The sequence below is a fragment of the Callionymus lyra genome, chromosome 8, assembly GCF_982586985.1.
Source record: "Callionymus lyra chromosome 8, fCalLyr1.hap1.1, whole genome shotgun sequence".
Lineage (NCBI taxonomy): Eukaryota > Metazoa > Chordata > Actinopteri > Syngnathiformes > Callionymidae > Callionymus > Callionymus lyra.
Window position 1 is genome coordinate 1,144,226 of NC_141825.1, and position 23,985 is coordinate 1,168,210.

At 40.4% G+C, this 23,985-nt stretch overlaps 1 protein-coding gene across 7 annotated transcripts in view; it reads right to left on the reverse strand.

The window, feature by feature from the left end:
* Nucleotides 1-23,985, reverse strand: part of ptprz1a (protein tyrosine phosphatase receptor type Z1a) — a 58,559-nt gene that overhangs the window by 2,188 nt on the left and 32,386 nt on the right. For 4 of the 7 annotated variants that reach the window (XM_087796804.1, XM_087796806.1, XM_087796803.1 and 1 more), the window contains 19 exons: nt 22,569-22,753; nt 22,376-22,502; nt 20,860-20,900; nt 18,359-20,480; nt 16,770-16,908; nt 10,816-10,904; nt 10,552-10,637; nt 9,616-9,636; nt 9,227-9,323; nt 8,649-8,731; nt 4,693-4,827; nt 4,481-4,615; nt 3,806-3,969; nt 3,590-3,725; nt 2,627-2,773; nt 2,296-2,389; nt 2,073-2,146; nt 1,864-1,995; nt 1,398-1,541 (listed from right to left, as the gene is read on the reverse strand). In XM_087796804.1, the coding sequence (XP_087652930.1) occupies nt 1,398-1,541; nt 1,864-1,995; nt 2,073-2,146; nt 2,296-2,389; nt 2,627-2,773; nt 3,590-3,725; nt 3,806-3,969; nt 4,481-4,615; nt 4,693-4,827; nt 8,649-8,731; nt 9,227-9,323; nt 9,616-9,636; nt 10,552-10,637; nt 10,816-10,904; nt 16,770-16,908; nt 18,359-20,480; nt 20,860-20,900; nt 22,376-22,502; nt 22,569-22,753 (4,151 nt within the window). The remainder of the gene's footprint in view (nt 1-1,397; nt 1,542-1,863; nt 1,996-2,072; nt 2,147-2,295; nt 2,390-2,626; nt 2,774-3,589; nt 3,726-3,805; nt 3,970-4,480; nt 4,616-4,692; nt 4,828-8,648; nt 8,732-9,226; nt 9,324-9,615; nt 9,637-10,551; nt 10,638-10,815; nt 10,905-16,769; nt 16,909-18,358; nt 20,481-20,859; nt 20,901-22,375; nt 22,503-22,568; nt 22,754-23,985) is intronic. The other 3 variants (XM_087796805.1, XM_087796810.1, XM_087796809.1) reach the window with 2 other exon arrangements.

Below are 23,985 nucleotides of genomic sequence, written 5' to 3' on the forward strand. Positions count from 1 at the left end.
TTTCTCTGTTCACCCTAAAAAGTTTGATTAAAGCATGGATCGTATCGAAGTGTTTTTTTGATTGGTACTTTAGTGGAGAATATGTTTATCTGTTTAATAGCTGTTATATTCTGTATATGCTAATGCTATGACGGACGACAGCTGCTAATGAGCTCTGAAGGAACAAATATCTGACTCCGAGTATTTGAATTCATTTTCATATTGACAGTGTTTGACGGCAGTACAGCTGAGTGTGTAAAAAACAGATGACTATGAGCGTCAGAGCGGCTGATTATTTTTCAATTCAATGAACGTCACAACATTCCTCTTTATGTAAACCATGTCAAAAGTAGTGATGCTCTGATTCATGAAGCAGTTTCATTATTTTCAGAGTCCACTTTATGGCAGACTCTGCACTACTTTATTTGTTTTAAACTACTGTTTTAATGTAACATCATTTTTAAACTGATGGCGCCCCCTACTGACCTCTGCACAACATGACACTGCTTCATGATGCTTCATCAGACTATCATTCGTCAATAGTGCATACAATTGTGAGTCAGTCAGATTCTCTTTATATAGTCTTTATAGGGTTTATAGCAGTTCATCTGCATCATCCTTAACTCAAACGCAGATCATCGCTTCTTTCACTGCATCGTCACTCGTATTATGTAACACGTGGCCCGCCTACTTTTCTGCCAAAACGAAACACTTTTGGATGAAAACATCTTGAACAAAAGGTTACAAGAGTGATGAACATTACATCACAATATATCAAGGTCTTCTACAGCTCTAACTTCACCCTTTTAACCTCCCTTTAACAAAGAGTTACATCAATTTAATTTGCTACTCACCTGATCTATTCCACTGCAGCAGATAATTTCTGTTGCCATTCTGACACAATATCCACACAACAACAGGATGTAAAATGATGAAGTGGGTGTTGCTGGATCTGAGGTGATTTGGTCATTGCTGCTCACTGTGATTCATGTGAGTATTATTATGTTTTTGTATTTGATTCCATTAATATGATTTCAAATCCTTGGACCAAGGAAGGGATGTGTCCATGCGTTTTTGTGAAAAATATCTAAGGAACAAATTCTTTTGAGATTCCATTACATCATCTGTCTGTCGATCAATACAGTTCAGCAGCATCAGGCCTCTCTGGCGGTGGGAGTGAGGTTATCGATAGAATCTATCCTTGACTCCTGATGAATCGTAGAGCTTGGTCGGATAATGCAAGATTTCAGCTTCCACTGTGTTTTGGATGGGTGGGGCTTATGGACATTTTTTGTCAATTTTGTATGTAAATAAAAAAGATAAAAACAAGGTATTTAAGATGTTTTAAAGTGATGGATTCAATTATATTTTCTGATAATTATTTACTTATCACTATGATGTCAATCAAAGACATGTACCTGTTTTGCTTCCAGAAAAAAGTCTTGGACCACCAACATGTCCTCGTTGGCCAGACAGATGTGGCTTTCTTCTTTCAGGGTGACAGAAAACATCTCATAGCTCATTGGCCCTTTTGAAGGCCACAGATTGTCAGCGTTCTCTTCCTGTTGATGGACAAGGCTTGTTACTGCTGGAGCACACATGGTTGGATTGGACGGCACAGTACATTTTCGTTGTCCATTAATAAGAAGTGGAAATATTGATCATTGAGGAAGTAAAAATAAACTAAAACAATCCTTGATAAAGGGTCAAATACAGAATCTTATCAGACATTATATTAAACAGGATTTAACATATATTATATGTTATGAATTTTATCACAAAAAAAAACATACAGCTGAAAGTAAAAATGCATATTTTTTTGGCGAATGACAAATAGAATAGAATTTAGATGACATAAATTGTAGATGCAATACTTTAAGTCACCTCACTAGTTGGTGTTCCAGGCAGGGACACAATAACCTGAGTGCTGTGGTCCCAGATCATCCTCCAGAAGTTCTTCATGGTATCAGGAAGAGGATTCTGAGTGATGATGAACTCTTTGCTCTGTCTGTAACCCTGTAGAGACAAGATTCAGCATTTCATTGAGTGATCGACAATTTCCTAAACTACAATGTTTTTTCATTGGTTCTTACAGACACATAGGAGGCATTGATGTAGTCCGATTCTTCCCCTGCAGATGTGGACAGACGAACTCGAGCCCTCTCGACTGCAAAGAGAGACACAGAAGTTAACATCCAGATTCTTTAATCCCTGATAGAAATAACATTTTTATTACAGTATATCCTTGGTGGTTTGTTTTCCCTTACAAATTAAACGTCCACATGTCTGTAACCTCTAGGAATATCACAGACTTACTAGGAATGATAGAGCAGCTTCTGTTTTTGCTTCGATTGCATTCCTGCAGAGCTGTGGAATATTCTGTCTGTTTCAAATCAGAGTGACACACAAGCTGTGGGAAAATTACAGAAAAAAGTTAAACCCAAAACAGAATTCATTGCATTTTATTTTTAAAGTCCAGAATTGGGCTTAAAGGTTGGGTTCATTTAATCCTGTTTCCAACTTTCAGCGACTGAAAGACACAGAGAATCTACTCAGCAAATAAAGTTTAAAACATCGGAATTGACAATTGCTTTCAGAAAGCTGTTTGTCCCTGTAGAGTGTTGCTATTCCTCGCTGAGAGTCTTACCTTGAACTGTTTCTCTAGACGTGTTTTTCCAGCGGGTCCCTGGGTCAGAAGCTCGTCAATGTACCGGTGTAAAGGAGACGCTTCGACCTCGGTCTCCCCAGACAAGATGGCTTCCACCAAGACGTCATGGATGAAAATATACTGTTCCTGCCAGGTGACCCACCGAGAATAATCAGGGTTAGGTGTCTTGCTTGAGACAGAAAGCCATCAGGAGACAGATTGAATCATCGACCTCGCAGCATTTAACACTCTACATTATGTGGCTGCATCGCTCAGATGGTTAAGCTTATGAAAATGATTTTCAAAAAGCTAAAGCTGTTGCAATGATGGCAGAAATAGAACCATCTTTGCAGGAGTGGCTGCCTCCACATGTATTTTCTAGAATAAGAGTTTTATCAGAAATTAAAAAGTATGGTAAGGTTTGCATAACCACGCCGGTTACTGGAGCTTTGGTAAACTTACAGTGGTACGATGCAACCTTTGCAACAAGTCCAGTCATGAAAATATAATGCACTGTATCCTGAGTTGCTAAGTGTGTAGAGGTTGACATCTTTCAGAGTCCGTCACTTCCGAAGTCAAGTTGCCATCAGATTAGCTTGACAGGCCTTATCATCCAACATCAATGTTTGACATAACATATGCCCAGATGATTGTTCAAACCTTTACACACAGAACACCTTAACCTCCAGCTAGGGTTACGATGGTTATAGTCTCTTAAATTGTTAGAGTTGTTTAAGGCAGGTGAGCAGATCTTGACATTATAGTGTATTTACAGTGAATTACTTCTGCCTCTTAAATGACATACAGATACAGGAGGTCTAGTCATTACCAGAAATGTGCTTGTAGTTTGTTATGACGAGGATTTTGTAAAGGTCACAGAAAATTAAAACTTGGTGATAAAAGTGTGTCCATATAAACTTTACAGGATGATGGTTGTCTGTGTTGTTTGAGATATTTTCTGACCTCGGTCTGAACCAGATAGTTCCTTTGTGTTCTGATGTGTTTTAAGAAACCAGTAATGTTGACGACTCCTTCTTCCTTGATCTGCTTCAGCATGCTGTCCAGAACAATGTAGGTCCCGGTGCGACCCACTCCGGCGCTGCTCAACAGGAAGACGGTGATTGCAGATGAGAATGAAGTCTAAAACAAGTCATGTGATCATGGTGTGCTATCTCTTGCCTGCAGTGCACGACCACTGGGCCCATGTCAGCGGCTCTCGCCCTGGACGACCTGCGGATGAAGCTGAGCAGAGGCAGAGCCAAGTCTGGAACCCCCATGTCCGGCCACTGAGTGTAATGGAACTGATTGACTGTACACTCGTTCTTTTTTCCCTTTAAAGAGCCCTGGAGAAAAAAACAAACATTTGGAAGATGCAAAACATTTTTTATGATTTATTGGATTAATTAATTGAAAATACATGAAAACAATACGTTAGTTCAGTAAATACTTCAGAATTCAGTTTATATCTACATTACAAATTTTTTTTTTTAACAACCTTCAAAATGTTATTAGTCTCAAATGTTAATTTTTCTCTTCCACTGCAATGAATTAAAGAGAAGTTATCTGTCATAATCTGTAAATGTTGTGGAAATATGCAGTGAATTAAAATTTGGAATGAAATATTGAGACCTATACGCTATAATATTATTATCAACATCTGACTTCTTTAAAATAAATGAAAACTAATAACCATTTCCTCAAGATGTGCTTTTGAAGCAGCACAAGATGACCCTCAATATGTTGTAGGTGGTCCATATGTCATAGCTCTTGCAGGAGATGAAATATTTCTCATTGAAAGAACATTTGATTCCAAACTAAAGGTAACGCAAACACCATCAATATTTAAATTCTTGCCTTTTTATTCTGGATGTTCCTGATGTTGAAGGTTCTCTGAGTGTAGTAGGCAAACTCTGTACTTTTTTTCAATGTCACCAGAAATCCTCCGTACTCCTCCTGAACCTCTGCTGGCCAATACTGGTCACACTTTTTCTATGAAGACAAGCACTTTATTAACGTCATAATCCAACATAATAACATAATACAACTTTGTATATATTGAAACTCACTCGTCCCTTCTCCAACAAGTTAGTGATCATCACAATTACGCCAACATTCTGTTCCCAAATCATCCTCCAGAAGTCCTCAGTGCTGGACTTCACAGGGCCCTGAGCGGCGATGTAGGACTTTGGGGCCTTGAAACTCTGGGGGAGAAAAGATCAGGAAGGATTACTTTGAGTAAGCTTCATAGGCTTCTGTTATTACCCGCTTTCCTGGCAAAATGAGTTACATACGACTCAGTACAACACTTCAGACCTGAAACATTCATCTACGGATGTCTCAGACCATTCCTCATATGAAAACGCCTGCATTTCATTGAAATTCTTGGGTTTGGTGCTGAAACTATCTTCTTCAAGTCCCACTACAGACCTGGATGTTGGATTGGATGTTCCAACACCCCCTACCACCTCGGCTTTGTCAGTGACTGCATGACATTTTCACCCAAGACAGTTTGATTAAAAAAACACAGGATGAGATGTAAATTTCTGTGCGAGCACATACAAAAAAAAAAGTGTTTTGGCCTTTATATCTATGCACCCGTGCCACCTGTTTGGCAAGGGAGTATGTCTTGGCCCATCTTGCTGCCTCCTCCTGAACGCACACTTCTTCCACTACCATCTTTCTCTGTGCCGGAGTAGAGGCCTTTCCCCAGACTGGGCGGTTAGCTGCTAGCCCTCCTCTTTTTCGCTGAACATTCCCCACAATGTCAGCATGTCTGAGAGCTGATGTTGCCTCCTCCACTGCCCTTCTCCCTCATCACAAAATCTTTGTGACTTGCAATTTTTGATGTAAGCTGTGACTCCTCTTTCCAGCTTCTCTACTGTTGAGATCGGAACCTCATAGATTGCAAGGGGCCACAGCACCCGGGGTAGAAGAAGAACTGGAACACAAACACTAGGACTTTAACTTCCCAGGAAGATGGGTGTTGTCAATAGCCTGTAAGTCAGCATTGATGTCCTTGCGCAGTTGTTTCACCTGGTCTTTGTCTTTCAGGCTTGCGTCGTAGCACTTTCCAAGGCTTTTGATAGGCTGTTCTGATACCGTGGGGATTGGGTTTTCACTGATGAAGAGCTTCAAGTCAACAAACACTCTCCTCCAGTTTTTCCGAGCAATCTCCTGGTGCATGGGACGGTGGTAGTCTAGGTGGCAATGTCAGACATATAGGCTCTTAGGGGAGGGAGTCGATACCGGAGCCAGCTCTTTTTTCACCTACAACCCATTTTCAGGCTCGAATGATGATCTCCATCGCCATAGTGAATGCCAGGCGAGAGATGATGCATCAATCCATAATGTCTACCTTTAGGCACTGCCATGAGGTTATAAATTCAGGGGTCGGAAAGGAGAACTGCAGGTCCTGAAAATAGGCTTCAACCAGGGTTGTGATGTTGTCCGAGATATTAAAGAAGTTAAAGGCAGTCGAGATGAGCTAATGGGGCACAGAGGCGAAGGCGTTAGCCAGATCCAGAAAGATCACATTAAGGTCCCCTTTCTCCAGCTTTGCTGTTCCAGAGAAGCCCGATCTCCCGCTGAATCGATGTACTTTTTTCTGTGCAGATATTCGGCCATCCTCTGTGTAATGACACTGAAGACTTTAACCTCCACATTAAGCAGGGAGATAGGGCGAAACTAAGTGATATTCATTGCATCCTTTTCCTTTGGGATCAGGACTCCATCTGCCCTACACCATACTTTGGGTATGGTCCTCTCCTGCCATACTGTCCTGATGAGCCTCCGCAGGAACCAACAAACATCTGGTGCGCTCTTATACACTTAATATGGGACTGGGTTTGGTACAAGAGCTGATGCTATTCTCGCCCGATGGACAATCTTCTCTACCACTTTCGAAGTTGGAGGGCCTTTCCACTATGCTCTCAATTGTATGTCCTTAAATATTGAATGTCTGTAATGTATTTATCTGTATATGTTCATTCATGGGTCTGAACAACTGCCAAAGGGCTTTTACTTTGGAAATTAGCCAGATACACTTTACTTTTATAACTTGTTTTCTGCCCGAACGATCTTATCATCAGCGGTAACGCGAGTAGATGCTGGAAAAAAATGATTAAATCCTAGTTTAGTGGCGTGATGCAGCACAGATGTTTCCACTTTCTAAAAGCCGCACTGACACGTGCTTGTGTGAGTCAGGGTTGAAAAAGGTCATCTTAATGGGGTTGGAAAAAAAAGGATATTTTTCACTTAATTAGAAAAATTGTATTTGCATTTAGTATAGGTAAGATTTTCGAGACAAGGCTCAAAAAACTAATTTAACAAATAGAACTTTCCAGGCTATTGATACATATTCATATTCAATGTGTTTTGGAAATATAACCATTATTTAAAAAAACATTGTAACAAAAATAATGATTTATACCTGCTTGTAGTTTAAACTTTATAGTAAGTGCTATGAATGAGAAACTTTTATAGTTTAATGTATTTTTACCTCCTTCAAATTAGTCAATGGATATAAGTTAGTAAGTAATAACTACGCTTTCCTAAAAGATTAAAGGGCACCTAATGTGCTGATTAAGTGTCTCTCAAATTGTTCTAGGACCTCTATGATACTCATCAGTATGTTTCTTTTTGCACAAAACTCTCTTTTAATAGATATAGGCAGATATTTACATTAGAAAATATGCTTAATGAATGAATAGCTCTGAAATTAAGAACCAGAATTTGGATGAATGGATCCTGAAAGAAACAGGCAGCTAATGCAGGGTTTTAAGGATCGGGGAAATGTGAGTTCTTCTAGTAGGTCAGAATTCTTACTCCAGAGTTTTATATCAACTGCAGGCGAGAAAGCTCCTTTTTGACATATCAATACATTATTATTATAATAGAAGGAGTAGTAGTAGTAGTAGTATTATACCTGTACATTGCTATGTTGGTAGTGAATGGACTGATAACAATAACATTTATCCTTGGGCATTTTCTTTCAGTAACACTAACAGCCGAGGACATCACTGTAACCCTTGCTCCAGGAAAATTTGGAAGGATTTATGCTTGATTTAGCACCCCTTAATGCTTAAGAGATAGATTTGTTTTAAAATCTAAAGAGGAAGTGAAATACCCCCATAATTTCCCATTGACCTTAATAAAGGCAAATAAAAGAAAAAAAAAGAAGAATATTTAAAAGATCAAATGAAATATGTATCCCACTTGTACTCCCACGCACTTCGTAAAACTAATCAAAGTAGAAGCAAAATACAAAAGTGTACCTATTTTTTTTTAACCAAATAACAGCTTAAAGACATAACATGTGTTCACTTTTTAAAAACATTTTCTTTATTTATATAGGCCACTCAAAGTGAGTGTATTATTTACAATATCAATGGAGTTCAAAACAGATTAACTTTGAAATAAACACTGAACTCAAGGACTCTCACCCCAGACTATACTTGTATTGTGCTCAACAACGCACAATACTGAGATGCAACGAACTTGAGGACCAATCAAAATGTTATTCTTCTGAAAAGAGTGACATCTTTCACAGCGTACTGAGATATCTAAGAAGAAGCGGTGAAATGATTTGGTTGAGGCATTCGGCACAAAGAAAAGAGAGTGAGAGGGCATCATTCAATCACGCACTTTAAATCCTGCGATGACCTTCACATGACTGACAGCAAGAAGAAGCTTTATACTTAAGGATGCTGACAAAAGTTGAAGTTTGACAGATTTTCAATGTGCTTTTCCAATTTTGTAACCTGTGAGACAGCTGTACTGTGTTTTATTTTTATTTCACTTCCAAAGGAATTCTTTTGTCCATTTCAATAGCAGGCGGAATAAAGAGTCCGGCCCTCACACACAACATGAGCTCTGGTGAGAGAAACTGCTAGACCAGCAGTGGACAGTAGCCCAGACTAAAATACAAATGTTTTTTTCAGAGCAAAAACATAGATAACAGGAAGACAAGACGAGTTCAATGTTGTGTGGTCATTTAGATGAGAATTCAAAGCACGTGTCTTACGTCCACATAGTTGGCATTGATGTAATCTTGTAACCTCCCATCTTTGCCAGTGTGCGGCAAGAGCTTCACTCGGCTGTGGTCGTCTGTGAAGAATTCAACAAAATACTGTTCAAGAATAGTGCAAGTTCATCCCTTTGTTTTAGAAACATGCTGTGTTTTAAATCAAAACATCCCATTATTGAATGTAGAAGGCAAAATACATTTGTCGAATCCATTAGGTTATTTTTTTTACAATCAATTACATTCCCATTGTACTCATTTTAGTCAATAGCTAAATGAGGCAAAAATGTTGATTCACAACTCAACAGTGTGAGATAAGAGCTAAAATCAGGTTAAGTCAACTATTTGGTTTTTAATTTGTTCAATAATATGAACCTGCTCAAGCTTGAGTTGGTCGCTTTTTTTACCAAACAATAAAATAACATGTTTTTCACTCGGCAAATGATATAACATTGCCTGTCATGGACTATCCAGCCTAAACCTTATTTTTTTTAATTACAACAGTTCAATAGTCTGATTTAATTTAAAAACAGATCAATAAATCACAATTTTATTTTTGTTGCTTTGGTTGCACTCACAGGCTAGAATGTTGCTGTATCTGTTCTTAGTCTTGTTGTCGGGGTGGCTGGAGGTGTCGCTGGTCATCACGATGTCCACCGCACACACCTGGAGTTCCTGAACACACACAAATGAACAGATTGTCTATGGCTGAGGTCTTATTATCACTCAGAATGTTTTAGTTGACATGAATCTATGTCGCAAATCACTCAAGCAAAGAAACATCAACAGACAGAAGTACCTACAAATCCTTATTTCTTAGAAGGCACATTTCTCCATTAGTTTACACTACAGTCTGCTGCTATTAAAGGTAAACTATATAACAACGACATCTCTTTGACCGACAGACATGTAGAGCTGATGTAAGACGGATGGGTGAGCGAATGAGAAGGCGGGTGGGAGTTCTTACCTCATAACTCTGCTTGAGTATCTAACCATGAGGGTGAGGATGCAGCAACAGCCAGGTGTTTCCACGACAACACAAAGGTGTAGGAAGACAAATCACAAGACGACAAAACAATGAGCTCACAGCACAGATCATGCGATACAAGCCAGGTGGGAAAGATCAAGTTCCAGGTTGAAAATACATTTTGACTTCTCGAGATCTTTAAAGGTTATTCACAAAAAGGAACATTTCATTTATTTTTTTTAAATTTATAATTATTAATAATTAATTGATTATGTAACATATTTTAAAAGTATGAGACACAATGCTGAACCATGCATCAATATTTAATATAAAATGATAAAAAAGTCATACATTTATTATTTAGAAGTTGTTGAATAAATAAATAAAATTCACTTCTGCATTATATCCTGAGAGGAACGTCTATGACGCGATGACAATACATCATTTTCAATTTACGTGTTTTTAAATCAGTGAAGAAATACATGGAAGTATGCACGTATTCTTATTGCAGAAATATGACTATATATCTTCAAGGCAAGTTCATAAAAAATTGACCATTCCATCTGAAACTATAAACTTCTACAGGGATCTTATCACAATAGTTTTGTGTAACTTTAATTTCACCTTAGTTTCATTTTGAATCAGCCATTTCCTTCCCTTTTGTTACCTCCAGGCTGGACTACTGTAACTCTCTTCTGTCAGGATGATCAAAAAAGTCTCTCAGAAGTCCTGTGTTCTAAATAAGACTAAGAGGTGCAATTTCACATTTCTCCTGTGCTGTCCTCTTTAAGTTGGCTTCCAGTAGATTTTGGAATACAATTTAAAATCATTTTTTAACCTCTAAAACCAATTAATTATTACTACAAATCTCTAAATGTAGATATGGAGCCAGGACCTTCAGTTTTCAAGCCCCTCTGCTGCTCTTATCTGGTTTACCTCAAACTCTCTCTGGAACCCTTGGCTGCTGTGAAGTTCCGCAACATGTTTGATGAAGCCTTTTATTGTGAAGGTCGTCTGCTCATCTGCAGAAAAAAAAAGAAACGATGTCAATGATGCTTTCGGTGTGGCTTAAGAAGAAAACAATGAGCTGCTTTTATAATGACATTTAATCAGTTTCAATGTATGATCCTTTGATTTTGATCATTTAATGAATAGACAAATGTTAACTGATTCTAGCTTCATGTTGTCTAGTGGAGTCACCTGCTATTAGAGCAGCGTTGGTCTGAGCTGAGATAACTCGAGGTGATGAGTTGTCATCAATGTAGAAGTGAGCCGTCTGGAAACAGGTTCTGCAGGAAAACATGTCGTTATTTTCACCATTCCCCCTTTTTCCACCCAAATTCAGACCAAAAGGACAGAGAACTGAAGTGGGCACACGCATGGCCCAGATTGCACCGTGTAATCTACATCAAAACACAGGAAACAAGATGTTACAATAATCCTTAACATGTTTTTAAACGGATGCTGGAACGCCGATGATCAACGCATGTTATCTCAGCCAAAAATGGTCATCAGGGATTTTGTTGGAGAAACAAGAAGGAATGTTAAATCTCAGAGATTACCATCTTCCATTTCAAGAAGAGACTCAAACTGTTTAATGCCTTCTGAGTTCAAACAAGAGTAAATGAAGAATCCTAAAACAATAGATGACGATATGAGAGTCTGTTTACACGTTTTATTCACCGTCATTGCAATGCAAGACTTTATATAACAACTCAAACATTTTGTCCTCAACGGACCTAGACCTGAAAAAGCACAACAGTGTTTACAACAGTGACAGGGCAGCAGCAGATTATTGCACTTGTTAGTTGCTTGCAGTTTTTCTTACAAGACCAGAACACGATTCCTCGTGTCTGACATGTCAGCCGGATGTCCTTTTCCATCCCCCGAATGTCCAGATCCCAGCCTTGGACAGCTTTTTGGAGCCGGGATTAATCCCATAGCTTCCCAGAGATTGTCAGATTATCACTGCTCAATCTCAGAGGTACAACAACAAGCGAAAAGCAAAACAAGAACAATATGTCTCAAGATGAGAAATGTGAGTGTCTCTGGAAGCCTCCATTATTTTCATACAGCATATTTTTAAGTATTATTTAAAAAGAAAAATATATTTTTAGTATTTCTTCCACATTTGATTTCACTATTATTCTATCGTACTTTTTTTTCATTATCTATTCTATTATATATATATATATATATATATTCTTATACACATACTGACAATACTTGAAAATGTACCATTTTGCCTCTTGTTTTATACTTCAAATTAGTGTTTGATAAAAAACACAACAATGTATTCAAAGCAGCAACACAAGAAGAAAACCACTGGCAAAAACACAGAAATAACAACTCAGCAAAACATCAGATTAAGATTAAGATCATGTTCCAGTAAATTAAGATTAGTGACAACACTTGAGCTGTGAATAGAAGGTGTCTGCTGAAAGTACCATCCTGATGACAGCCTGGGTTTTAACCCCTGTGTTATCTCAGGGTCGAGACAATACGAGGGATACGAAAAACACACCGGTTTACGGACCTCTGGGTACCTTAACCCAGGGACATGCGGTCAGGGAAGGCAGGTGAGGCACTTCTCAATGCGCAATTCATAGCAAACTGCGTTGATTAATGCAATTGACACCGTTTGCCGTATCTCTGAATGTCGCCAATATAATGCTCACAGATATGTTTATTTCCCTCGTTTTCCCACAGTCTGGCTGATGTCTTTAACCACTAAAGTTTAATGTTTGTTAGGGTCTTATTTAGTTTCTCTGATGGTAAATACAACCACAGTGAAAAGGCATAGTTGGAGGCATACGTTAATGAGACTCCACAAACTGTGGCGGAGAGAATTTTAAAACTAAAGGAAATAAGGTGGACTTTTACAACAAAGTAACAGAGTTTTTGTGGTGAAGGACAGGCGCATGGACCTTATCTACAGATAAAATTAAAACCAGAAACGGTTTTAATTTTAATCGTATAAAAGGAGATAAGACTAAGAAAAATACAATAGAATATTTCTATTTATATATCTTTTCACCATAATAAACATTGTTCCAATTTTAAATAAATCACGGAAGGTCTGACACAATATTAACCAATCAGAAGCAACAAAAAGCGGTTCAATCACTGAAGTCACAGTGCAATATTAGCCAATCAGAAGCAACAAAAAGCGGTTCAATCACTGAAGGCACAGTGCAATATTAGCCAATCAGAAGCAACAAAAGGCGGGTCAATGGACGTGAATTACAATATATATATAGTATTAAGTGCCTCACAGCTTTCAGCTATTACGATCACACGTGCCGAGTCAGGAGGATGGGGAAGCGTGTGGTGTGTCGTTGTGGTGGTGTTTCTGAAGCTGGGAGCCATCAATAAATACATATAAAGACAAGCCTCCGTCCCATCGTTACATGGTGTGAGAAGTGAACCTTAGGTTAGTAAAAGAAGAAATGGGTTAATGAAGTTTAACCCGCCAACAAACTTCCTGTTTGACAAGCCCAGTGAGGGGCCGGAGTGGGAGCAGCGATTCATACGGTTCAGGATCGCTACTAAACTTGACAAAGAAGATGGCGCCGTTCAAGTATGCAGTTTAATATACGCCATGGGAAATGAGGTGGAAAACATCTACAGGTCATTCGTCTTTGCTGATGATGGACAAAGAAACGACTTCGACTGCGTAATAGCCAAACTTGACGAGTACTACGTCCCGAGGAGGAACTTCATACATGAAGGTGCATGTTTCCACCAGCGCGCCCAGAGACCGGGAGAGAAAGCCGAGTCATTTATCAGAGCCCTGTTGGACTTGTCTGAGAACTGCGACTTCGGTGTCAGTCGAGAAGAGAATATCCGTGACAGGATTGTTGTTAGGATACTCGACAAAGACATCTCAAAAAGACTACAGCTGATGAAATAACTGACGCTGGCAACCACTATTGAGATGGTCTGGTGTCAGAAGAGGGGGCTTCACAGGTCTGCATGCAAGGAGAAGCAACTGCAGTGGTTCAAGAAATCACACACAACCATTGACGTTTTTAACAAGCATGATGCAAATACTGGAGCATGTGGAAGATGTGGGAAAGGCAGACACAATAAAGGTGAAGGTTGTCCAGCTTCAAATTCGTCCTGTAACACTGGAGCACTGGAGTAGAATGTGAAGGAGCAAGAGAACAGTTAGAGGTGACTGAGCAAGCAGAGCACATAAAAAATGGGCTGTAAGAATGCTGGTCGGCTCATCAACAGTATATTTCAAAATTGACACTTGTGCAGATGTAAATGTCATAAATGAAAAAAACCTATTGTTCCCAAAACACCACTGAAACCTGGTGACTTTCCACTGGACAGCCCAGGTGGTGAAGTAAAATGTAGAATACATTAACATATAAAAAAGCATATGTTGTAAATGGACAAACTGTTAACAACAGTTGTCAGTGGAATTGAATCTTGTGAAAAGATTGAATGAGACGGAGCTGAACAGGGGACATATGGCTATGTATGGTGAGCAAGGGACACTGAAAACTGAACCAGTGAGAGTAAGACTGAATGAAAATGCTCAGCCATATGCAGTACACACAGTGCGCTGTGTCCCACTCCCCATGTTGCAGAAAGTTAAAGAGGCGCTGCAGAGGATGGAACAACATGGAATTAATGTAAAAGTGATGCAGCCGATCGACTGGTGTGGGCCATGGTTCATGTGCTAAACAAAGCTTCAGGTAAAGCATTCATCTGTGTGGACCTAAAGAAGTTGAATGAAGCGGTGAAAAGAGAGGAGTACAGGCTACCTTCAGTGGAGGAGATTACAGCTAAGCTAAGTGGAGCTACAGTATTCTCATCGTTGGATGCTGCAAGTGGTTTCTTCCAGATTCCACTCCACCCTGAAAGCTGTAAACTTACTACCTTTATCACACCCTTCGGTAGATATCACTTCAAGCGGCTTCCTTTTGGGATTACAAGTGCACCAGAGATCTTTCAGATAAAGATGATGGACACTCTGCAAGGACTTGAAGGTGTCGAGGTCTTCATGAACCATCCTGGTGTACGCGACTCTGAGGAACAACACGTTTGGAGAAAGTAATAGAAAGAATCGCGGCAACAGGATTAAAGCTATACAAAGAAAAATGAAACAGAAACGTCTGAGATTCTTGGGACACTTTATTGACAGCTCGGGAGTGCAGCCAGATCCAGGGAAAGTGGAGGCAATACAACAGCTTCCAACACATACAGACCTGCACGAGCTGAAGAGGATCATAGGTATGAACAACTACCTGGGAAGTACATCCCTAATCAGTCAACAGTCGGACAACCACTGTAGGAACTGTTGGGGCGACATAGCTCAGATGGTAGAGTGGTTGCCTGCAGTCCAAAAGGTTGCAGGTTCAATCCCAGCTCCAGACAAGCTTGTGTCGTTGTGTCCCTGAGCAAGACACTTCACCCTGATTGCTCCTGATGGTGAACTTGGCGCAAGTGTGCATGCCTACTCACATCAGTATGTGTGAATGGTTGAATTTCCCCTCGCGGGACTAATAAGGGATTCTAAAAAGAAAACAACCATTTGGTCATGGAGTCATTCACAACAGACAGCGTTCGCCAAAATCAAGGCGTTAATGTCAACAGCACCCATACACGCCTACTACTACAGATACTGAGCTAAACACTGTAATAACTCTGATAAACCAAGGTTGGCCAGAACATGTCAATAATGTCCCAATCGAAGCAGTAGCATATTTGCAGGTAAAATCTGAACTCTCAGGACACAATGGATACGTGTTGAGGGGCTGCAGGATCGTGGCGTCAAAAGTAATCAGAGTTAAGATTTAACACAAAATATAGGATGGTCATCATGATGGTCATCATGATAGTCATCAGGCCAGGTGGCCTGGACTATCGGCAGAACTGTGTCAATTAATAACGTCATGTCAACTTGTTGTGAAACAAAGAGGAACAAAAGGAAGTCCTTGGAAGAGAGTTGGGATGGATCTTTGTACAAGTACAAGCAGGAAAATCAGGTGGTTTCTTACTACTAAGTTTTGGTATACCTGATGAGGTTGTGAGCGACAATGGGCCACAGTTTTCTAGTGCCAAGTTCAGAGAGTTTGCAAAGCAGCTAGACTTTAAACACACTACGTCTAGTCCACATCACCCACAGGGTAACGGACATGCAGAGAGAGCTGTCCAAACAGCGAAAAAGGACGACCTTAATGGCTCTAATAAGCTACAGGTCAACACTATGCATCAGCACAGGGTACAGTCCAGCTGAACTATTAATGGGACACAAAATAAGAACCACTATTCCCATATTAGAAAAGACTCAAAGTCCCAAATGGCCCAAAGGGTCTGAGGTCAAGGATAAAGACAGGAAGGAAAAGGTCCAGCAGGCTTACTATTACAACAGACGTCATGAAGCCAAACCAATACCTGTTCTACATCCTAGACCTGGATAAATCATGGTCTACTCCGGTTGTGGTTTCACGTGAGAAAATGACACCTTTTATTATTAAAACTCCACACCGGACAGAGCTGAGACGGAATCGAATTCCTAATGCTCAACCAACCTCTGAAGGGACATGTGAGGACAATACATCAATCAGCGGCTCAGACCTTACACACTCAAGAATCCCTTTTACTAAGAACAATAACACTCCAACTTCAGCTCAAACTTAACTAGATCTGGACAGGTTTGCGCCCAGTCAGCAGACTCGACCTGTGAATCTGTGATTTTGAAGAAGAGTGTATCAGAATATTATGTGTATAAATTTGAAAACAAGTAAAAGAAAAGTAATAATTCTGATTTGATTTGGAAGTACTATTGAAACAGAAGTTCAGACTGTTGGTAATTTGTCCGGGTACTCGGAAGTATAAGAGTAAACATCTTTTTTGTTTTATGTTGCTTGGCCAGGTTTAACTTCTGAAAAGGGGAGATGTCATATATATATATATATATAGTATAAAGTGCTTGCGCAGTTCAGGTATTACTGAAGCTGGGAGCCATCAATAAAGAAGATATCCATCCCATCCTTGCACAGATTAATCCAGGAAATGTACAAATGAATTGGACTTCCTGTGGTCCCGACAGCAGATCAAAAAGCTCCCACCATCGTTTCCCATCAAATGTATGAACCTTCAGATGAGACAGGGGAGAGGAAGACAGCAGCTCCTACCTCCAGTAGACCAGGATGCTTATGAGGACGACGAGGCCCACGGCGGTCAGAGTGGAGATGATGGCGAGAGGAAGGATTGCTTTCCTTTGTTGATCTCGTACGGAGCCCACTCTTGATTCATGGCTGCTGTTACTGACATCTGGAGAATAAGGAGGGGAGCGAGACAGATGAGACATGAAATGGCATTTATGGACTATAAGTAATGACAAATATGTTTCATATTTACTGAAGTGAATCAAGTTAACTGTAAATTATTTTCAAGGTTTCTGGAGCAGCACATCACATCACAGTTCCCTAAAAGTTGCTCGAACGACAAGTTGTTCCTTTAAAACGTCGAGCAGAAGCTCTTAATAGAAAACATACAAACACAAGCGTGTGAACTTTAACATAACTCATTCATGGCTGGCGCGGGAGAAGATGACTCCTGACCTCAGAGATACATACATTTGTCTTCAGTGCCAGTCAATGTTTACCTCCTTGGACCAACAAGGTCATGGTTCAAGAGCTGGTTCATGCGCTGTCATGACAATGACTAAGTTAGCTGACAAGTAGCATGTTTAGGATCCAGCATCTTAAGATTCAGATCTCAACACTGAAACCGTAACTAATGGCAACAAGTCACACATAGATGAGATGGTGGAAAAGGGATGAGAAAGGAAGAATGCGGTGTGGAGGAAGGAATAGGAAGACAAATATCAACGACAAGTCTCAACATGAGTTAGTTTGTTTTTCTGACTTTTTATCCAGGTGTGAAAAGTTGAAACCAGCAATGGACAGTGTTGCTAGGTGACTGTCGAAGAGAATAGTTGGGAAGCACTTTGATGTCATACCTATTAAGCAACATTGAACAAGTGGAACTTAAAACAATTACCAACACATGCTGCTTTTCATGACTAACACTCAAACTTCCTGTTCAATAAGGTGGAACCAGTTTGAACTTGTAAGGTCGGCGTCTATCTTTCGCGTGTTTTCTTAAAATGGTTAGTTATTAGACTTTCTAGCATATTTGCTAGTATTTCATGACCTACTTTTATCACCTTATCTAAGTTGGTTGGTCATGTAAAAATGTAGCTTTTCAGTTCTGTTTTTCTTTCACTATTAGGGAAGATTTTAGCAAATGTGAAAGAAAAACCAAGGAACTGCTAATTTGAAATTGATTTATCCTTAAGTTAGAGAGTAATGCCTCTATCACGGAGCGTTGGAGTGATTCTTACTCATTTGAAACTCTGCCAACACTGTCAAACTTAAGCCATGTGAGCCATCCTGGCCCACCAAGTTATGATATTAAAGTCCACCACACTAGAACACTTGCATGGTGACATCACAAACAAGGTTACATAGAGTAACAACTAAAGAACTGAGCACAGCGATGGTTTATGCTTCAGTTCGGCACACACAATATCAGTTCTGTCATAGACTGGTTGACATGTCTTGTGTTCAGAAAAATAAATGGTCATGATGTGGAATGATGGAATGCTTCAGAGAATGAAAGCAGCGATGTTTAAGAACCAGCGAAAGCTTGTTGAATAATGGAGGATTAGTGTTCTTCTGGAGGTCCAGTTGAGACAGCTGGGGCGGCGGCGTATTACCTGCTACTGGTTCCTCCTCCTCTGAGTTTCTTTCTGCCTGCTCTGGTATTGTAAAGTCTGAGGAGGTTTCGTTGTCAAACAGGCCTTCAGCCTGTCCAGAACCACTCTCCTCCTCAGTGCCCAACAGCCAGGGCGAGCTGGGCGCTACTGGTGTTATGAGTGAACTTCCTGTGCCTTCTGAGTCGGATGTGCTACCACTCTCACTTTCAAAATAGAAGGCAGATGGGTGTTCCTCCAAATCATCCGGTGTCTGGCCCGATCCTGATACAGTAGATGAAACAGAAGAGTTCGCCACTTGTGTTTTAGGAGAAAGCTCTCTCTCGCCTGAGGCCGAGGTTTGAACCTGGTCCCACTCTTGATCAACACTTCCTTCTTGAGAGTCGGGGAACTGAGCTGAACCCGAGGCCCCGCTGCTGCTGTCTAACGCTGAAGCATTGGTTGGAGGGTGGAGGGTAGAAGTGGTGGGAGAAGAGAAGGGGGTTGTTGGCACAGCAGAGTTAGCGTCTGACGCGGTAACTGAAGGATCTACCACTTTGGATTCTGTGGCTGCAACAGAAATGGGAAGGTCACTAGACGTGGGTTGTAGGAGACGGGGGATTGGAAAGGTCGATGAAGGTGAGAAGGAGGGAAGCTGGTCTAGGAAGACACCGCCAGAATGCACCACAGATGAAGAGCGTACAGAGTGGTCAAACCCGACACCAGTTGAAAAGAGGTCCACGCTGAAGTGTTGTGAGCTGGAAGAGTCCCAGGCTGAGGATGGCAACGGAACATATTGAGTGGCATGTAACCATGACGAGGATGGCTCCATGGAACAGCCACACATGGTTTCAATGTCACCCACTGAAGACAAACCTTCCCTGCTTACCTCGGCCAGAAAAGAGTCGATTGAGCTTCCAGTTGCATATTTGGAGTCATCGAATCCAGTAGAGAAAGCCAGGCTAGGAGATACACTAGGATAGGGTAAGTTGCTGGACAGTTTAATGGATGGCTCAAGAGCGGAGCTGAGAGTCAAGGAGACTGTTTCAAAGGACTTTTCCCAGAATTCTGAGTGATCTTCAGTCAGATCTGAAGATTCCAGCACAGTGAGAAGTGGAGGTGTGCTGCTTAAAATGGAGGGACTGCTCGAATGGACCCACGGAGATGAAGAGCTTAAAAGAATATTACCACTGCTATCATCAAACTCAACAACGGGGAAGACAGAATCCCCACCGAACAGATGGTCAGAGGGGGGAGGCAGGGTGGAGACAGAGAGTGTGGGGTTTATAGGAGAAGCTGGGTCTTTGCTAGACAGCAGTGCAGTAGCAGCATGCTGGGGCTCCACGGCAGAGGCAGACAACACAGGCCAAGAGGAAGAGGGAGGATCATGCAGGCAGGTGGAGGGGGCGTCACCAAGCTCCGCCGAGTCGCACAGAGAAGAGGAGGTCAGGAGGGCAGAGGAGGAGGCAGAGGGGAGGACATGGGTGAGCTCACCATTAGAGAAGTGCTTTGTGGACAGCAAAAGAACACCACTTAATCCAACAGTTGTCTTAGGAGCTGAAAAGGGAGGCAGACTGGCAGTAGTGGTTAGAGCTGGAACAGCGCCACCTGGTGGTTTAGAACTTGGACTCTGGTTCTGATAAGGGCCTCCTTGTCTGGCATCTGATGTATTGTCTACAGAGGATGGGAGGCTGTCGCCGGTGACGTTGGTAAGCGAGGATGGACTGCTGGGAGGATCTGGGGTGGTGGCATGGGACCAGACTTTATCAACAACACCAGCCTTGGATGTTGTAGTCCTGATTTTGGTTTTAGATAATGTTGAAATGGTGTGACCCGCTTCAGGGTGTGTTGCTGTCCTTGTGGTATGCACAATCGTGGTGGTTGAGGTAACAGTGTCTTTGCGATCAGCCCTGTTTTTTGGTGAAGGAGTGACCTCTAGCGGTGGGATAGCTGTACTGCGCTGCTTAGACCCCTCAGATAGACCAAGCACTGGTGAGTCCGTGCTGGTCCTTCTTACGGCGGCACTTGTGGTCCTGGCTTCAGGTGGAGGTAAACCAGGTGACGACGAGCTACTGGCTGAGTTTGCAGCATTCCAAGACTTATCATCGTCAGTTTGCACTTGTGTTTTCCAAGGGCCATTGTTGAGCTGCAATTAAAGACAAACTTTAGTTACAACAACAATAACAATATGGCACTGAATAAAATATTAAAATATGTTATAATACAGAACATTAATAGTGCATTGTTGTACACTACACCGTAAATATTAACATTATCATCCTGACCATTGAAATAATATGCAAGGTCGATTAGAATGTTTCTTACAGAAAAGGTCACTGTGGCAATAGTCACATAATACAATTTTGATTATTTATTTGGAGTAACAGTGAAGTAGTTTCTGTTTAAATTTAGATTTAAGAAAACATGGTTATAACTATCACTATTATTAATACTAATATAAGTATGAGTAAATATGTATAGTATGAGAAGTAGTAGTAGCTCTTCATTGTAACATCCTTTCTTACCTCATATTCAAACTCATTTGAGTCTGGATCCAAAGTATTTTCTAGAAGAAGAAACAAGTACAATTTAATAATTACTGATAAACTTGCAGTTTGATGATGTTTTAACTGAACAGAGACAAAGGATAAAACGGTTTGAAATAGTTCCAAGGGTCTACTTTTCAGATATGCAGCGCTCAGTGAATGAAATTCACTTTCATTTATTATAGTTTTTGATAGAGTCTCTCTGAGCTTGAGGGGAAATCAAGTTCGATTTGTTGAATCAACAGGATAGACAGAAGGAAACAGACAGACAGGTTTCACTTCAAGCAAAGCTCATGCATCATTACATGCACTCATGTTAACCTTAAGCATTTGCAACTATTTTTCATGATCTGCCTTTGTGTTTGGTGCCATCCATGGAGTTACTTGCAAATGCCACACATGAGGTGGAGTCAGGCGTACAGTAGACAGCAGGGAATGCATGTTAAGAGGAGGGACTTATGGGTATGACCTTACCTGTCTGAGGCTACATGAAGGTGGGACTGAAGCATGAGGTTTTCACAAGTTTAATGGGTTGGATGTTCCAAGATTACTAAAGTTGATGGAGGGTATGCTTGTTGCTTTTGATGTCTGTCTGTCTGTCTGTCTGTCTGTCTGTCTGTCTGTCTGTCTGTCCGTCCATCCGTCCGTCCGTCCATCCGTCCGTCCGTCCGTCCATCTATCCATCCATCCATACCCATGCACATTTAAATAAATGAATAATGAATGATGTAATGTTCGCAATTGTAAGACCTTTTCAAAGTCAGACATTACTGATCAGTAGATTAGTATTTCACCAAACACAGTCCTCTACATGTTGCCATCCATAACAATCAAAGGGATCTTCATATCAAGGCGTGTTGGTTTATTTCATTGAGGGTTCATAGATGTTACAAACATGCAAATGTTAGTTGTCTTACTGTGCAATGAAGAACAGCATAAACATGGAAACTAAACTAGAAAAGATAAGTGACTGAGAACAGGCATCTTAAATCACATTACACAAGAGAATATGAGACAAAGACAAATGAAGAAGAAAATAAAAAACATTCAAGATTTCACAGAGGATGAGAGGCTGGATCAGTCGGATACAAATATTAAAAAATAAAAGCAGGCGAAAACTGTTTTCATGATCTATGCCAGCAGATCTTGTCTCAATTTGTATAGTAAAGTATGATTATACTTACTTAATATTTCACTTGCATACATAAAACAAATGAAGTAGCCTTTCATGTCACTAATGAGATTTTTTGATACGGACAAAAATGTCTGTTCCATTATTATTATTATTATTATTATTATTATTATTATTATTATTATTATTATTATTATTATTATTATTGTTATTATTATTATTATTATCCATTACAATTATGCACTACATCTTTTAAACATAATTTTAATTAATTAATTTAATTTTAATAATAAAAAGCCTTGCAGTCAGAAAGCATCATCATCTTGGAACTCTACCCTTGCCGGCTGGCGCGTTCTGTCTTACCCGGGTCATCGATGGGCATAGTGAATGCCACCGAGTCGCTCAAACGTCCATATAGACCGTTGCTGCAGACCGCTACGACCTGGACAATGTAACTGGAGTTGGCTAGCAGGTCGTCCAGTATCGCCCCCTGGTGGAATGATAGGTACAGACCATCACTTCTTTATCTTTATCCTCTCATGTTTTACGTCCTTACCACGTCCTGATCTCCATCGGTCAAGTACTCTGTGGGAGCAGAGTTTCTTTCGTCTGCTAGTTGGTATGTGACCCGGTATTTCTCAATGCTGGCATCATAAACGGCACGAGGTCGCTCCCACGTCACCAGCAGGCTGCTGAGGTTGTAAGGCGCCGTCTGGATGTTCTCTGGCTCCGAACTGCACACTGAAACGCATGGAGCAACGTTTAACCTTTTACACAGATATTGGTTCCTCATTATGTTGCAGTTTTGAAGTTACACTTGAATAGATTCTGACATTTTGTTGACAGTTTCAGTGTTTTTATAATGCTAACCCTATTTAAAGACATCCATCATTCATCTTACATCATCTATAACCTCAGTCCTGTCCCTGGGGTCAAAATCCCAGTGACCCACTTCCAGGAAATTCATTCATTTATTTTTGGTAATGCTTTATCCCTTATGAGGGTCACAGGGGGCTGGAGTCTATCCCAATTTCATTGGGCGAGAGGTGAGGGAATACCTTGGACAGGATACAAGTCTGTCGCCGTGCACACAAGTTAGTTTAAGTTCTTTTTGGTCTTCACCTCTAACAAGTTTTTCTTGGTAGAACAAGCTGAACGATTACAACAACAACAAAGCTCTTGGTGTCTAATACTAATTTACAATGGTACAGTTGCGATCCATGTTTTTTTAAATACTTAATATGAATGTTTTAAATGAACACAAACCTCAATGTGACATTTTCACATATTTTGAAGCATTTACATCAGGGGTGTCCAAACTAGTTACTCTCATTTGATAAAGTGAAAATGAGGAGTAGAACAGCAACACTACCCCAATACGCATGTCATTTAAGTTCAAAATAGAAAGCACATTTATCTTCATCCAGTCCAACACAAAATTGAGAACTTCTTAACAGTCAGACATGAAAAACATTTCCAGAATTTTGGAATTGGAAAAAGCTTTTGTTATAATTTACAATTAAAAAAAAAAGGGTATTTTACATTTCCTAGCGGAATAATGCTGCATGACTGCCAGGTAAATTTTTGGATATATCCCTGAATTACATTTTTCAAATATTCTATAGAATTCATAAAAAAGAAAATTCTTTCTCAATTATATTGATTGTTAACCATCTACAGGGTAAAACCACCCTGGACAGGCCACCAATTTACCATTGTATGTTTTCAGACTGAGAGGGCAGGTAAATAACATCCTTTGTGTGTTTTTCCAGATCTATGTGATCCCCGAGGTTGATTCTGGGTCAGATTTGGGATTAGGACAGTCGAGATAATGCCCCTGACAGATGCAAAAGGTCCAGGATTAACACAAACTACAGGCTCTGACAATATAAATCCACTTATTCCAGCATGACTATGAAAGATCAAAAACAAGCAGCAGCTTCACATATTTACTTTGAATTTCACTGAAACAT